Source organism: Dermacentor andersoni, chromosome 3 (genome assembly GCF_023375885.2).
Source record: "Dermacentor andersoni chromosome 3, qqDerAnde1_hic_scaffold, whole genome shotgun sequence".
In the NCBI taxonomy this organism is placed as follows: domain Eukaryota; kingdom Metazoa; phylum Arthropoda; class Arachnida; order Ixodida; family Ixodidae; genus Dermacentor; species Dermacentor andersoni.
This window is the reverse complement of record NC_092816.1, coordinates 109594402-109610984: the sequence shown is the minus strand read 5'-3', so window position 1 is coordinate 109610984 and position 16583 is coordinate 109594402. Positions and strand designations below refer to the sequence as shown.

At 49.6% G+C, this 16583-nt stretch overlaps 1 protein-coding gene across 2 annotated transcripts; it reads left to right on the top strand.

Moving 5' to 3' along the window:
* Positions 1-5926: 5926 nt before the first annotated feature.
* LOC126539562 (uncharacterized) lies at positions 5927-16237 on the top strand. Of its 2 annotated transcripts, XM_050186448.3 has the most exons (6): positions 5927-6327; positions 6887-7235; positions 9380-10220; positions 11013-11280; positions 14510-14761; positions 15611-16237. In XM_050186448.3, the coding sequence occupies exons 1-6, from the start codon at positions 6288-6290 to the stop codon at positions 16132-16134; spliced, it is 2274 nt and encodes a 757-aa protein (XP_050042405.3). In that variant the 5' UTR covers positions 5927-6287; the 3' UTR covers positions 16135-16237. The 2 variants fall into 2 exon arrangements, with proteins under 2 accessions (XP_050042405.3, XP_072142847.1); XM_072286746.1 differs by lacking the exon at positions 6887-7235 and having other exon boundaries at positions 5928-6327.
* Positions 16238-16583: the final 346 nt, after the last annotated feature.

Below are 16583 nucleotides of genomic sequence, written 5' to 3'. Positions count from 1 at the left end.
ATAAGCACTGGGAACATGCAGAACTTCAAGCAGGAAATTTCCAAGGAAGATATCTACGATAATTCTAGGGGAAGCAGTATGTTGTTTCAAGCCAGAGCGGGAGTATTGCGGACTAAGACGCAACGAGTCAAATTGGATTCCGTTCTTACTTGGGAACTGAAGACGGACTTTCTATCTTATCAGACGATGTTTTACAGGTTTCACCACACAGTCACGTTGTGCGCATGCACGGTAGTAGCAACAGACATAACGAAAGCTTATGACAATATAGACCATGCAATCATTATAGCCAACCTCATCGACCTGGGACTTCCACCGCGGGTGATAAGATTCATCTACTCATTCCTTCAGAATCTCACATTTGCGGTTAGAGTAGATGGAAGGCAAGAAAGATGCTTCACATCGAACAGAGGAGTCCCACAAGGTTCGGTTTTGGCTCCTCTTCTCTTCAACGTCGCTCTAATACCTCTAGCCTGGCAACTACATCGGATTCCAGACGTGAGGTTCTTAATCTGTGCGGATGACGTCACTTTGTGGTCCGTGCATGAAGATATATCTAGACAAACTCAACAGCTTCGAGAAGCCCTTGATGTTCTGAACAACTACGCTCGGAAAGCAGGGTTGGACATTTCCGCCCAAAAATCAAGCTATGTTGTGGTGGCCAACAAGAAAGGACGCACAAGAATCACGCAGCACCCCTTTACATTTAGACTCGGCGCAGTGACAATCCCTGAGGCTTCTGAGGTCCGCATACTGGGTCTCGATATTCACCACTCCGGCAGTGGTGCACACTGGCTCCGTAAAACCAGACAGAGTTCGACAAAAACACTTCACCTTATTCGTCGCATTGCAGCAAAAGCAGCTGGAGTTCGTACTGACGTAGCTCGATGATTGGTGCGTGCAGTCTTGCAGTCACGAATTTTATATCAGGTACAATTTCAACGGCTGACTTTGGCACAGCTGGCACAGTTGGAGACGATTAATCGCGATGCTATGCGCACAATCACAGCACTGCCCCGCATCACTCCGAAACCAACCTTACAGGAACATGCCCAGCTCAACACAATTGCAGAGCTAATTTTGCAACGTGAAAAAGCACGTGAAATAAAAAAGCAACTTATTCCGGCTGTCGCTGCGTTGCATGCTCATTTTCAACGCGGCTCTCGGATTGACAATCAGCCCTATTCAATGCCTCCCTGGGAATTCACTAGCATCACAACTAATAAGCCAACGAAGTTACGACGCAGCGATACAACAGGTATTATTGACGAACACAATATCGTCGATGCATCATGCGCTAATACCTGCAGTCTATACGGATGCTGCCATTCTCCCAGACGGCGGAAGGACATCATTCCTGAGTACTACGCATAATTTTATCAGCGGCCACCAGCGCTATTTATCTACGGAAGTCAGCGCTCTAGTAATGGAACTTCAAGCCATCCACGACGCTGTGCAAGATGCGATATCTAAGCTGCCTACCATCAAGCAATGAGATATCGTCACTGATTCTTTAGCGGCTATTCAGGAACTCAAGAAGGTTGATAAGGCGATGGAAATCTGCGAGACAGTACACACTATGAATAGTAAAACAGCTACTTGCGTCAAGGTACACTGGATTCAAGGCCATTCAGCGAACCCTCACAACATTGCTGCTGACCAGCAGGCACACTGCCCTCCTAATCCTGATCTTCCGCCTATTCCCCTCCCACCTCAACCCCTTAACTCGCTCCGAGCCCGTAAAAATTTTCTCCGGCAGGACACACCGGCTCTTATCTCAAGGTGGAACTGGTCGCATTTACCACTGGGTGCTACGTGTCCATCCTGCTCCATTCCTGTGATGGAAGCAGATACATACCACCTAATATGGACATGTACTGGTTTAAAATCGGAACGCTCGCGTCTCCTACTGCAAGCCGGCCTCCGCTACAGTGTGACAACCAGCTATGACCGCTGGATACATGACAACAGATTCCACAAAACACTGCTTCAATTCATACACAACACAGGCCTCACAGCACACATATAATACACATATACGCACCAAGAATTATGCCTTAAGGGCAAATCTTTATCGCAACAAAAAAGTACCAAAAAATAGACACGCTATGCGGTGCGTCTGGAGAGCAAGACGAAACGGCTGAACACCTGAAAAGTTTCTGTAAAGGGCTTAAACCTACAGCCCAACGCAACGGGGCAGACTTTTTCAAAGCATGGCGGTTTGGGGACATGCAGTGGAGAAAAAAATAAACTTAAAGCGGGTAGAAATAACCAAAGGAAGGTTATCTGATTGGCGACTAAAATCAAGCAAGTACAAACTCCACCAAGTACACTCCACTAATTACAAGCACTAAGTACACTAAGTACAAACTATATTACTAGGCACGGCTAGGCGGCGTGTTCCATCGCCCAATTTCAAGGATTCACCATCATCCATCCATCCATCCATCCATCCATCCATCCATCCATCCATCCATCCATCCATCCATCGATCCATCCATCGAAGTTTAGTGGGAAGTAGTGTCCCTGTATATGCTCCCAAAGAGAACAGAGTTGTGAATACTTTCGCCATTATGTTCCAACGCTATGCGGTAAAGTCACTCATCGGGCACGCAGGAGCCGAACTTCGAACAGCGTTGAAACGCGCAACGGGACAATGGCGCAGCCGCGCGATGAGACACGATGGCATCTCTCATGAATGTTCTTGCAGTCAACGCATAGCGAAGCATTCCGCGGGCCTAAGTCACAGCTTCGACGTACGTTGTTGGATGCTCGAGCAATTGGTTTAACTGTCCACTGGGAACAATTTCTTTTTTTGTAACTCGACGCGACCGTGCCACCATGAGCTGCGAAAGCGATGGATAAGCAATGTGCGTCGCGTGAATTGAGTGTTTGTTGACAACGTAGCGCCTGCCATGCGCGTGCCTCTAAAACGTGCTTACTATATTTGGTTAATTGCATTACAGCGCTAAAGGAACTGAATGGAAGCGAACGACGTGTACGAAAATTTGTAGCGTGCTGCTGGCGATGAGACATCGATGAATCCCGAGTCTCCATCGGATGAGCCGACCATTTTCCCGCTACCGCAAGGTGAATACTGCCGCCGGGGACAGAAAGTCGCACAAACAACACACGCGCCATTTAAGTCAACGGTGCATGCGAAAAGAGATTTCTATCTCGCCTTTAAGAGCCTATATAGAGTATCATTCTGACATCGTCTTGGGCACTTTTCGAGAAAACAAAATGCGTTATAAAGGGTAGTTAAATTTTCGGTCCATATGCAACACGAACAATTTGCTGAGCCTGTACAACTTTTTTCATGCATGTCATGTCATGAACACATGTCATAGATGTCGTTGATATCATGCATCTATTCGTGATGAATGCATGCCATTCGTGCCATGTCATGTGTTTGTCATTCATATCATGACCTAAATGACATGTCACGCATGCTATGCCATTATGTTAAGAATGTCATGTCACGCGTGCATGTCAAACACGTCGTGCATATGCGTAATGTCATGTCAGGCATGTCATTAATGCCATGACATGCTATGCGTGCGTGGCATTCACGTCAGGTGACGCGTGTTACCGAAGCGGCGGTGCTGATGGTATCAAAGGTATTTAAAAAAAGAAGAAGAAGACGACGTCGTGTCCGGGAAGTTGGCTTCGCTGCAGCGCGGCCGAACATTGCCGCCGCTTTAGCCACGTGACGGTGCTCGGGGAGCAGCGGCGGGAGCGGCGAAAGAAGACCAGGCGATCTCGAGACGAGCGAGTTCGGCGAGCCGAATGCACCATTAGCAAGCCTTCGGCATTTCTCCCGTGCTAGGCAGAATCGAACCCTTTTCGCACGGTTTCTTCAAGGACAGCAGCCCGGCGCTCCAGCAAGCCCTGTCGCAAATAGAACGGGTATAGGCGCCGTTTCCAGTGAACGTCTTTCAGGCCAACGCTTTTAGCGAGCTGCGCCGTGGATGCGCTGGGTATGTGGGCAGTGGCGTAGCAACAGGGGGGGCCGGGGGGCCGTGGGCCCCGGGTGCAAGGGGCCAGTGAGGGGGGGGGGGGGGGGGGGGTCATATACGTCTGAAGACGCCCCTCTTTCCGCCGGCTACACCCGGGGAGGGGGGTGACAGAAGACCTATGGGCCCCGGGTGCCAGACGACCTAGCTACGCCACTGTATGTGGGGCTCTTCGATGAACGCGATGAATGCGATGCGCCTTCCTATCGCATTACCGCTGTTTACATGTATGCGATGCGCTAGAAATGCGATGCGATGCGACACTGTCGCATTCATGTAAACGAGGCTTTTAGGTGCCAGTGGGAGGGCGGCCTGAGAGGGAACAATTCTCATAGCGATCGCACGCACCTGCGCACCACGCATTTCGTTTTGGAGGACACGCGCGAAAGTACCGGCAGCTCTGGCGATATGTCCCATCTCTTGTGATATGGTATGGCGCAGCATGTCCAAGAAGAAAGAAAAAGCTCGAGACTGGAGCCCGGCTGCCGCATGGTGCGTTTCTCGGAGTTCCCACACACCGGCGCGCCACGCCTTTCGGAGGCCACGCGAGGTTTTCGCAGACGCACCGCCAGACGCGGCGCGGAGTGTTCATACAACAGCGTGAGAGAGCAGACTCGCTGAAGTACGCGTCTCACCCTTAAGGCATTTCGACTTTGGGAATACGTTGTGTCGCCATATTGCATCAGTGCTAAACTCGCATTGCCGTCGACAGTCATCGTGAGATGGGCTCTGTCGCACTTTTTCATTTTTTGTTGTAGTGAGGAAGAAACAATTGAATAATACTATTTTTTTTTATTTTGTCGTCGCTTCAGTGTTGCAAGAAAACGAATTTGAAAGGTCTGGCTTTACACATTGCATTACTATTTTATTCGAGGCCTGGGCTGTGGAATTCAGCCACAAGTATCTTTGCTCCGCCGTCCAGTAATGCCTTCTTGAATCCAACACACTGATCCGTTAATTTTCTTCTTTCTCTCTATTTCTCCTTTCGTTCTTTTGAGCTATAAATTACTGGTACTTCCTGTTGTTGTTCTCATTTTAACACATAATTTCGGCTTTCAAGATTATAAGCTCTACATCAGTTTTGAATATGTATTTCCAATTATAACGCGGCAGCCTCCTCCCTTTCTTGACCAGTTCTCTAAGGTGGTTTTGAGCCACAACTTTGCTATATTCCAAAAGCAAAACGAAGTAGAAGAAGCATCGCGAGCGATCGCCCGTCACTTCCTAATTGAACATCAGCGGTCTCGCTCAATCCCGTCCCCTCGGCCACCGCAGTTCCGGCTTTCTTCGCCGACATGTCCCACTCGCCTCAAAGCGGCAAGCCCTTGGAAGCAGCGCTGTCCGGTAGAGAGGCTGCACCCGGAAATCGCGGAACCAGAACTCCGCCCAAATCGGCCAGCAGCCCCCCGGCGGTGACATCGCACAGAAGCAAAGCGAATAGCCCGAGCCGATCGTCTCCACCTGGCAGCCCGAGCCAGCCGGTCAGCAAGGCAGCGAGGCCTGCGGGACAAACAGCTACGGTCGTAGGGACCGACATAGCGGGCTCAATTGCCGCGCTGATGGGAGCTTTCCGGTGAATTTACGTTATATATTTTTTTTTTTTCTAAGAGACAATTTCTTTTCAGAAAGGGGGCAGACGAGGAGCTCTAACGCTAATAGGGAAGAAGATGAAATAACTTAAGGCTTTCGACGTCCCGAAACTGCAGAGTGCAGAGTGGAGTATGAGGGACGCGGTAGTGGAGCACTCCGGATCGATGTTGACCACCTATGGTTCTTTAACGGTACCCTAAATCTAAGGGCACGATTATTTCTTTATTTCACCCCGCTTCATAGTGCGGCCGCCGCAGCCGGGCACATCGCACCCGCGACCTCTTGTTCAACCGCAAATAGCCGTAGCCATTGCGACTCCGTGGCGGGCGTGCAACACTGCAAGCGGTTGGAGTGAAATCGGATCGAACGGGTCATTGTAGAGATCGACAGAAGAGCCTTATAAATCGTAGACCTATTGGACGTGTGTAAAGCTTCTCGCGCCGCTTCCTTCGCAGCGCTGTCGGGAAGTTCAAATCCGTCAAGACAAGCGCTCCCAGCACAGACGCCTCGACGCCAGCGAAGCGGCAGGAACAACCCAATGCGCCGGCGGTGGCGCACGTCCTGCCGGCAGCGTCGGCCACGTCCCTCTACGCGGCGAGCGACACCACGGCTGGAGTCGAGGCCACCGAAGGGAGGGACTCGACGGCCCCCACCACTGGAGCCACCGTCAGGGATTCCCGAATGCCGGCCTCTTCTGGGCGACCGCACACTTCGGCGTCGCGTAAGCCGGCGTTTCTTTGCTGCCGAATAACTCGAATTCAGATTCCTCACACCACGCTTCGCGTGCTTTTTTACGCTGAGAGAATAGGCAGTTTTGGATTAGGGAACGCAAGCCGCTTGCGTGTCTGCGCATGCGCCGTAACGCGTGGCCCCGAGTTCTTGCGTACGCAAACCGCTAGCGTTCCCTAATCTAAAACGCTGTAATGCTTATCTAGTATTGAAGATTGAAAAAAAATAAAGAAATTATACGTGAACGATGGAAGTTGAACAAGTCAGCGAATTTCCTGACCCCGCTGAATTTTCCGTACAACATTATGACCGACTGCAATGCATCGGACCAACCAGCAAGACGATGGCATGCTTATGACTTTAATGATGTTTTGATGATTAGATCCTGACGTAATGGAGTTTGACGCATTTTAACGAGAAAAAAAAAAGGCAAAGATTCTTTATCGGGTCCATAAACATTTCATTCTTTTTTTTTTTTCTGGAAGATTCCATTTGATTGTGCTTGCCGCGAGTTACGGCTCCGAATTTGAGTCGCGGTCGTCGCTGCGCAGCTAGATCATCCGTGGTACGTAGAGCGCCAGAACGCCACACGGGCTCGCCCGGCCACCGTGGCTCGCCCGAGGACCGCACTGCAGAGCCGAACGTCGCCTCGGCTGGTCAGAAGTCGTCGAAGCAGGAGGCGGCACAGAGCCCTCCGGCGGCGTGGAAGTTCCCGCTGTCACCCGAGCACGTGTGCTGCCTTATCGTCGTGATTCTGGCAGCAATCATCACGGTGGCGTTCGCCGTCATCTACTTAAAGAGCAGCCGGAACTCGACGGCCGCCGCAATGAGGGCAGCGCCCGAGTTCGCCGGTGCTTGCGCTGACGAGGACGCCCCTGTGGGATGCCGTAACGTTACCCTGTGAGTGGGCGCGTGTCGCGTTTTATTTGGTAGCGTGCAAGGCTGGGCTGGTTGGTGTGGATTCATGGTGGATGAGAGCAAACAGGCTGAGAAAACCTAGGCACAACGAGCGCTTACAGAAACTGGTTTGTTCAAACAAAAGGTCAATGAGCAGGAAAACGGGCGAACCATGCGGATGTGGAGGAGGTGTACGAAGATGCAAGGTGGGAAAAAAAGCTGACATGGATCACATGTCGTCAAGGAACGAAATTTCGCGTTCCTAGATCGATGCGGACGGACAACCCACCGTTTCACTAACCGCATGTTATGTCTGCATACCATAGTTTTTATGTGGCTACGACAACATGACAATGAAACTGGTTCTTCTCGTGTCGACACGCTGAATACGGGACGTGCCAGAAATTTACTTTCAAAAGTCCTTAAGTAAAGAAACTACACGATAATTGATCGATTTTCTCCGGACTGCTTTCGCCACGGAAGCCTACATTTGAAAATGACTCTAGGCGATGATTGCATGAGTAATTATGAAAATTCGGCTAACTACATTAGGCTAACGAACGAGTCAGACGATTGTCCCTAATGCTATGGACTTTGAGGCCGGGGTTCAGAGTTCGCATTCGGCTCCAGGCATGCGAAAAAAAAGCTGACGGCCAATTCCGCGCGTGACGCTATGGTGAAAGCAAGCATCGCGAGCCTCGTGTTCGTGGCTGGCGAGCTCTGGCGAGCACTGCTGTTGTTCCTCCAGGACCGGCTCGGCGACAGCCACAAGCGTCATGCGGCCCCCACTTAGCTGCCTCCAGGACGTTCGTTAATAAAACGGAGGCAGCCTCACCCTTCCCCTTTTGCAATAATACCCCTCTCTTTCCACCGCAGCGTCTTCGGCGCATTTTAATGTGGAATAAACGTGGTTTCATTCATTCATTCATTCATTCATTCATTCATTCATTCTCGTGCTCGTCTGACGGTGACGCGCCAACTGTAGTGTCAATCACGGATGTCTTCTAAAGGGGTGATTACGCTCTCAGGCAGTTTCTCAGGTTCAGTCTTTTAGAAGAAGTTGACCGCAGCGTGCGATTATCGCATGTCTTCAGCCGGATATGAACTCCTCGGATGACTGACTTGAAGTTTCGCAATTATGTCCAATCGTCTTAGTATTTTTTCAGCTAAGCTTCCTTTGCCTTGCCTGCCACGAATTCGCCTCTGGCAGTATCTCGCAGTATATGTATATATATATTCCCACTGGCTTATATAAGCACTGCATGCTGCACTCTAGAATGGTGCCAGTGCGCTCGATCACCTCTGTTGGGCGTAGTCAACAAATAATGACATGAAACGTATACATATAATGTCGTTTCAAAAGCCGCTGTAAAGCACGCAGACCTATTTATGAAATAGCGCGTGATATTTAGTCGTTTCTCTGAAATTTCCTATATATGGCCTACACCCGCAATCTCGGGCCATGCGTGCGTGCTCACCCCCCAGAATGGCCATGTGCCACTGCGACTGAAGATGTATAGATACCTTAAATGTGCCTATATATCTGTACTATACCACACGGTTTATAGTACATATGTGTCCGCGTACACCTATCCGCGCCATTATTCCCCCAACGGTGACCAAACGTCGCCACGACGTCTAATACTGTGCATGCAACTAAAATGTTGGTTGCATTTCGGCATAGCTTGTCAGCGTTGTGCTGCATAAGCACTTCATGAAATTAAGCTTGTTCAAATAAAGACATTTGCGTGCATCACACTTAGTTGTGTATAGCAATTATTTAACCGGCTCAAGATAGCTTCGCTTTACATAGATTCGATCATGCGTGTTGGATTTGCATATTTCGATTAAGAATATTAGCCTAATTTTAATAAATATTGATGTAATTGCTACCTCAATTCAATGTACACGGTATGCTTCCGTGACATCATTAAGTAAAGAAATTATCTACTGAATAATTGTGGTATATTACTGTGTATTTAATAACGAACCCAAATGCTAAAACACCCTGCAGCTAAAAGCGCTGTTGCCTTTGCTCGTTTTGCCTGCATAGTTTTCTTTTCGATGACACAAAAGGTTGTCGACGAGATCATTCACGCACGGTGAAGTTTGTGATGATGGTTTTTCTCCCTACTTCCTTTCGTCAGGTACATGCTGGACGCAATGAACCCCGACGCGCGACCGTGTGAAGACTTCTACGAGAGCGTATGCGGATGGTGGGGAGCGAAGAATCCCGATAGGAGGCCTTTCCTGGAGGAGCACGTGACCACCTTCAACCGTCGCGTCGCCGACGCACTCGCGAACAAGGCGACTGCCCACTTCGAAAAGTCTAGCGGCGAACGTGCGGAGAGTCTCGAGACTCAAATGGCGCTGTTCTACACCAGTTGTTTCATGGCGTCCACCGGCCAAAGCGAGACGAGTAATGCCACCGCCGTTCTCGAAGCGATAGGCATCGAGATCCGGAAGTGGGAGAACGTCTCCACGTTCGCCGCTCTGCTCGATCTAGCGGTCAGCACTACCCTGAAGAGCGGTCTCTCGTCCTTCGTTCGCATAGATTTCTCGGCAAACCGGACACTCCACGTGGATGTGGGACAGTCGTTAGCGTCGACGTTTTCTCGGAACTCTCAAAAGACCAGAATGTTTGTAGCAGGTGCTCTCCGCGATCTCGGGGAAGAGTCATTGCCAGCCTGGATCAACCATTCGACGCTCTTAACTATCGACCATGTCGTTGATTACGAGCGATCCAACGGCAACGACAAGGCGTGGTCCGCGCTCAAAGGTCCGGAGGAACTCAAGTATATCGCTCCTGAAATCGACTGGAGGGACGCCTTGCAACGAGGCCTGCCTTCTAGGTTCAGGAGTGACGCTCCGCGCCAGATGGCGGTGCAAATAAGAGCAGCGGAAAACATACGAAACACCGTTGGTCGTCTGAGGCAACTACCGCTACGACAAGCCAGCCTGTACTTTCTACTCGTCTTGCTTGCGCAGGTATAGAAACATTCTCACAGTGTTCAGCTCTGAAACATTACTTGTCATCAATGTAATGAGACGCTCAGAGGGAGCTTCAAGGAAGTAGATGTATTAAGCTGGCGATATTGTACTTCTGTGTTATATATGCGTATTTAACCCCATAAATCCTATCGTATTATATATTATACGGAGAGTTTGGCACCTCAAAGTCTTGATTTAAAACGCAGAAAGCTTAGCTCAAGGCGCATATGGCAGCTTTCTTGACACCATGTAGCGAAATTTTAGTTGTGAATAGTACAGGAAAACCAATAACTAAATAGTTAATAATGACACTAACTAATTTTAATATCGAATATCATCTTTTCGACTGCGAATGTACTGTCTATGTAACAGAATTAAGTGAACAGGTTGTTCTAATTTTCCTTCACGTAGACTGGTTTGGGGTTCTTGAGGTTCAGATTGAGAACATTTTCACTGGCCTTCCCGAATCAGCCACTATTTTTTCATTGACGCCATAGCTTTCTTCCTCTCTTAAACACCCTCACTTTCTGTAGCTTCTGCAAAAGCATCATCATCGGGATCATTGCGCGAAGTGCAAAGCTGGCAACCGCGTACCGATCAGTAAAACCGCACACGCGTCGCATAAAGCAATAATGACGAGAATGCATGTTATATGCTTAATCATTATTTGTAGTCACCCTACTGAGCGTCACCAAAGCAAGCCGAGTGTGATCCTGCAGAAAGAACGCATTCAGCAGAGTCATTTTGGATTATTTCCATTGCCCAATTTTTTTTCTGCTGTGGACACAGGTGATGAAGTACGCACCGTCAATGGAAGAGCAGGCCTCGAGTTCTGTGGCCGATACAAGTTTGTCGAGCTGTTTGCGACTCACAGCGGCCAAATTCGACCGGTTCTACCCGCTCTGGGTGGCGCGAACCTTCCAGAGAAAGGACGAGGTCGCGGGAGCCCTGGCGATGTTCAAGGACGTAACGTCCACGCTTCGCAATGACAGTCGGGTCAACGCGGGTGTCCTGATCGACAGGCGCAGGCTGACCAATGCGCGACTCGTCCTGTACGGTGCGTATACTTTCGGTGCGCTCTTGTATGGTGAACTCTGACCTCTGTTGATGTTGTGTTATTCATACCAGTGCACTGTACACTGAAGAAGGGCAATCCGAACCGGGACGATGTAGCGATTTGAATTTCAGTGCTATCCGGCCCTTTTCGCGCTTCTTCGGTGGTCCTAGAGGCACGCCGCATGCGTTGGTATTTTATTTGTTTACAAATACTGCAGTCATCAACCGATATTTTTAACAATGTTGTTACGGAAGTTACGAGATTCAACTGATTCAGAGGGTTTCAAAAAATACACAGCAGTTGAAAACAAGAAAATACTAATTCAGCTGGCTAACAAGCAACTTTAGCGCTGGCTGCCGCACGACATCCTTGTCACATCATAAAATCAGCATTGCCACTAGTACAACGTCAACGTGGGAGGCCGGTCATACAAACGGTGGGTGATAACAAAGGAAGGAAGCCGAGCGTTATATTTACGTTATATACGCTCTACTGGTGTTCCTAATGTTGAAAACAGATTAAATAATACAATACACACTCGCAGATGACAGCGCTTATGACTAGCCTCGCGTTTATGTATGCGTTGTTGCGTGGAGCTCCTCAATCTCAGCGAACCGTTGCAACAGCGTGCTACTTGGAGCTTCAGCAGGTAGATCAACGGAGAGGACCTATGGAAGTTAAGAGTGGTCAGCTCCAAAGAGTGCTCATGAACGAAAGGCGAAAGCTGCTCCAACACTCTATTGCTTTTAATGCGATTAGCATTTTTTTGTGCTTCAGGCACTGTTCGTTCTTCAGGTGTCTAACCTTTATGATGGCGTTCTTCGGTTGCTGCAAGCGCAATCCACAGGTGCATGTCCAGCTGATTAAAGTGAGAATTCTGGCTGTTCTAGCTGACAATGAAAAAAAGATTTATGACTGAATATAGAGCCTCTATAGAGCTATAGACATCTATAGAGCCTAGTCGATTTGAAGTCAGATATGCTGAACCCTAATTCTACAGTGCCAGCGGGACAAAAAACTGGCTTTGTTGGGAGGCCGCTTTTAGTGAAGCGTTCTTTGTGATGTCCGAAGGCACGTACGTTATTGTCTGTAATGGAACTGTGGCGCATGTGTGTATTAGTGCGATCACCATTTTTAGCCTGCCCCCCCCCCCCCATTCAACACACTGTAAGATGTCTTTTGCAATACGGTTTTTCACTACATTGCTTGAATGCTAATCGCATTAACGTTGAATGTCTTCGTGAGATGCATTCTGTCATAATTTTCATACCTTCCCGGTAACATTATAATGTTGACCCGGAAAGAAAAAAATTGGCAGTGGCTTAGCTCGGCTACGCCAGAATATACGTAGCGAAAGCTAAGGATAATAGCATGGTTAGCCTTGGTTAATCTTGATTGCAAGTCCAGGTTAGTCTGGTTGTCTAGCTATGTTGCGGCGTTTAGCCAGTCGTTCGGCGCGCTGTTCGTCTGTTTCCTGGGCGATTCATTTCCTCTTCATCTCGTTCCGATGTCGATTCCAAGCCTCCTCCTGCTTATCAGAATTGTCGCCGTCCATACTGCCGCCTCAGCTGTGGTTGCGGCGCACGCGAGCTCTCCTTTTCAATCCTCCGACATGTTATCAGGCATGCGACGCAGCTGGCAAAGCGAGCGGAGGCGAACGCAACGACGAGGAACGCGCTGTGACGTCATGTGCCTCCTCAGAGAACGGCCACGGCGAAATCGCAAGTGGCAGTTTCGCCCGCAAGGCGAAGCATCCATTGCGATAGCAAATTGGTAGACAGCTACACGAAGTAAGGACAGTAGTTTTATAAGCCGTATGAACTTGGAAACATACTCTTACTAAATGAATTAACAAGCATGGTTTCAGCGTGCACAAGCAAACATCAACAGATCCCATTCGATGAGCGCGGACACGCTGTCAAAACGCTGCTGAGAGCAAGAGCGGCACCAGCAGCGAGCGAAGTGACCTTCGTGCGATCTGTCGCTTCAACGCAAGTGCGGCGAGAACACGGCTCGCACAAAGGTCTGAGCCGTCTGCAGATCCCTTTCACGATACGGCATGCGACTGGGCGCAGCCTGCAAAGTACGCATTTGTTGGCGGAGTCGAAGCCACCGCCCCTCCCTCTCGCACTGCCTCCCCGTTTTCCTTAATCTATCACGCGCGAGATTGAGCCGCGATCGTGAGTTCTTGCGCCCGGTCGCAAAATGCACAGTTGCTGCCAGTGCGCAACGCCGACCCCCCCCCCCTTCTCTCTCCCTCCCATTCCCCAAGGCATTTCGCGCGACGGAAGACGGCGCGTTTGCTCTCCGCTTTCTTCCTTCGCGCACGACATAGCTGCGATTGTCGGCTTCCGTCACGTGCTTTCACTCTCACATACAGCATACGACGCGCGGCGACGTTGTTATCGCACTACTTTATACGGAACATCACGGCGACGGAGACGGCGATGGCAAAAATGCGCCTTGAGTGTGCATATAATTGCTATCGCAATAAGAGAATGATTGGAGGAAGCACGTTCGGTCGTGCTCTGTATGCTCGGTCTGTGCTTGCAGATTCCCGTGTCGAATGACGTTCCCTCTTCCACGTGTAGTGCGGGTCAGAGATGGATAAGTTTGCGCAATGGGCAAAAACACATACACAGGCGCCTGTGCAGGCGGACCCGGTCGTTGGTGCTCGCCTCTGGAAACACAAGGTTTTCAGCGGTTTGAAGCGTCCGAAATGTCTTCGTTGTATGAGCGATAGGTTGAAGCACTCGGTGGTCATATTTCGCCATATGGCGCGAACGTTCGTCTCGAAGCCGAAGCGTAACAGCGAATATGGTACAACACTCAGCTGTTTTTAAATTAGGCACCCGCACAACAAACTACTCAGCTAAATGTACAAGTCTTAAAAGCGCTCTCTGTGCTATCGCTCAGCTATCTCGCGATGGTACGCATGCATTATCGTTACAATATGGTGCACGGGCTCCACAAAAAATTGCGTGAAGGAACAATGGTGCGTTGTTTTCAAGCTCTGAATATATAAGGATAATCCTGTATCGGTTGTCACTGCTAAGCTGATTGTTTTGCTTGAAGCTTCGAGACTTCACGGGCGTTGGTTACCTTAAGCGACTATATACAAGAAGCGGGGAAAGGCACGACACGATGGTTCCTTCAGTTCAGACGCCAGTGAAGCTCTTACGGATAGCCACGGTGTCATGCCCCCCCATTTGTTTTTGCGTGTCCGCAGACGAGACAGGGAACGCCAGCCTGCCGACGGTGCCTCTGGTGGCGACTCTGGGCCCTCACTTCCTTCCCAACATCGCCGCTGTAGCAGCTGCGAGAGTGGGCGAGGAGGAAACGGTCCCGGAAGATTACTGGCTGCCACAGCTGCGAGGACACGTAGGCTACCGCGCCGACGCCAACTTTCTGGTCAGTTCGGCCTACCTGTCTGGAAGCAGCGTCTTCGCATATTTCTCCATGGACCGCAAGATTCAGACAAGTGAGCACATTCGTCGCTCACACACACACTGTTAGACAGTGTATGTGCACACTTATGTTCGACAGGTTGCCGGGCTTGGAAGCTAAATGAAATGGGTTTTCTTCTATTCTTGTTACAGCTACTCTTCATTTCGTAGTCAGTTTCGAGCAGCACTGCACACATTCAATTAACACGCATGAATGAATATATATTAAAAGGTGTACATTCAGCCGCCGAGATACTTGTTAACGAATGTACTTATACACTCAGGATTTAAGAATCCATTTCTTTACATTAGGACAATGTACCTAGCCTTCGAATCAATAGTTTATTGCTAGTAAACAAGCACTCGTTGATGGTCATAATTGACAGCCAATGTTGCAGATCGACGGAAAATAAGCGCACAGGAAGACAGTCACGAACAGCCGAGAAAGACACAGGACTGTTCGTTCGGCTGTTCGTGAGTGTCCTCCTGTGCGCTTATTTTCCGAGGATCTGCAACGCAGCATCTAGCCCGTCTGCAGGTGTTGTTAAGCCAATGTTGGCGTTACAAGTGCTCATGAAATGCCCGAAATATACAGTACTCATGGTATGAAACGTCAGTTTAGAGCTAACAAATTCGCATACATTCGTTTCAATCATTTGCAGTTCATGCGACATCGGCGTAATTTTGGCTCGTACACTTATATAAGAGTCCGCAGCGCATATAGTTATAATGCTCGTAGCGACATGATATGGTACTCTCGACGAAAGCACATGGAAACTTCACAACGTGGAAACTGTACATACAACAAACAGTCCTCTGCTGTCATCAATTCCATTGCTTTTATTTCTCCATCAGTGTAAGATACTCCCTTGGACTTATTGCAGTGACACAATACGCAACTCTGGGCACACTCATCCTGCGCTCCATTTTCGATTCCGACGCCGGGTACTTTCCAACGTGGGCTCGCGGTTACATCAACCGGTGCTTCGCCGCTTCGGCGTCGACGGTGCTGGGTCGACCGGTGGACCAGACGCAGGCCAAGAAATTCATGCGTACCCGTTGGTCAGCACAGCTCGCCTGGCTGCTTGAGACTAGGCGGCTCGCCGAGGAAGCCAGCCACGAAGAGGAAGCTGCTTCCGCTGCGTCCCATAGAGTCACGAGGGACGCAGTCGACCGGAAGTTTGGTCTCGACAGGCTCTTCTTCCGCCTTCTGTGCTTTGTCCAGTGCGGCGAGCCGGACGGCAGGGAAGTGTGCAACGACATGGCCCGATGCGACTGGCGTTTTGCTGAAGCCTTCCAATGTGACGCGGGTTCCGCAGAGTGGCCCGGCAGCTGCGACTGTTACGGCATGAACCGCTGCAAAACACACTTTCCAGTGAATTGGGACGCCCACCCGAGTGTGGTTTGAATCTCACTCGAAATGTATTTGGCGCCACAGTTTCAAGGCTTTGCAGTTACTCTGCTTAATTGCAAAGAAACATGCGCCCATCAAGTAAAATAAAATACTTAGTCTGACATTTCGCAGCTTATAAGGGTCCCTATATAGTTTACGAAGTCGGTGGAGAAGCTATCGCGGTGGCTCAAATGTATAGACGATGCAGCTGGCGTAGTGAGCTTGAGCAAGTGCAGGGCAGATTGCCTCGTGTCGAATTGATCGCATTGTTTTATGGATTGTTTGTGACGCTACTGTAACAGCAGACGTGCGCCTTTCTCCCGCTGCCTCTTTTTGCGCTTGCTCCCGTAAAACTTGCATACCTTTTGCGAGCATACGTGTCAAAATTACATATGTGCATATTTGCCAACCTGTGAACTTTAACTCATCAATATTCCCCGCACACGACACCGACGTGGGAAGGC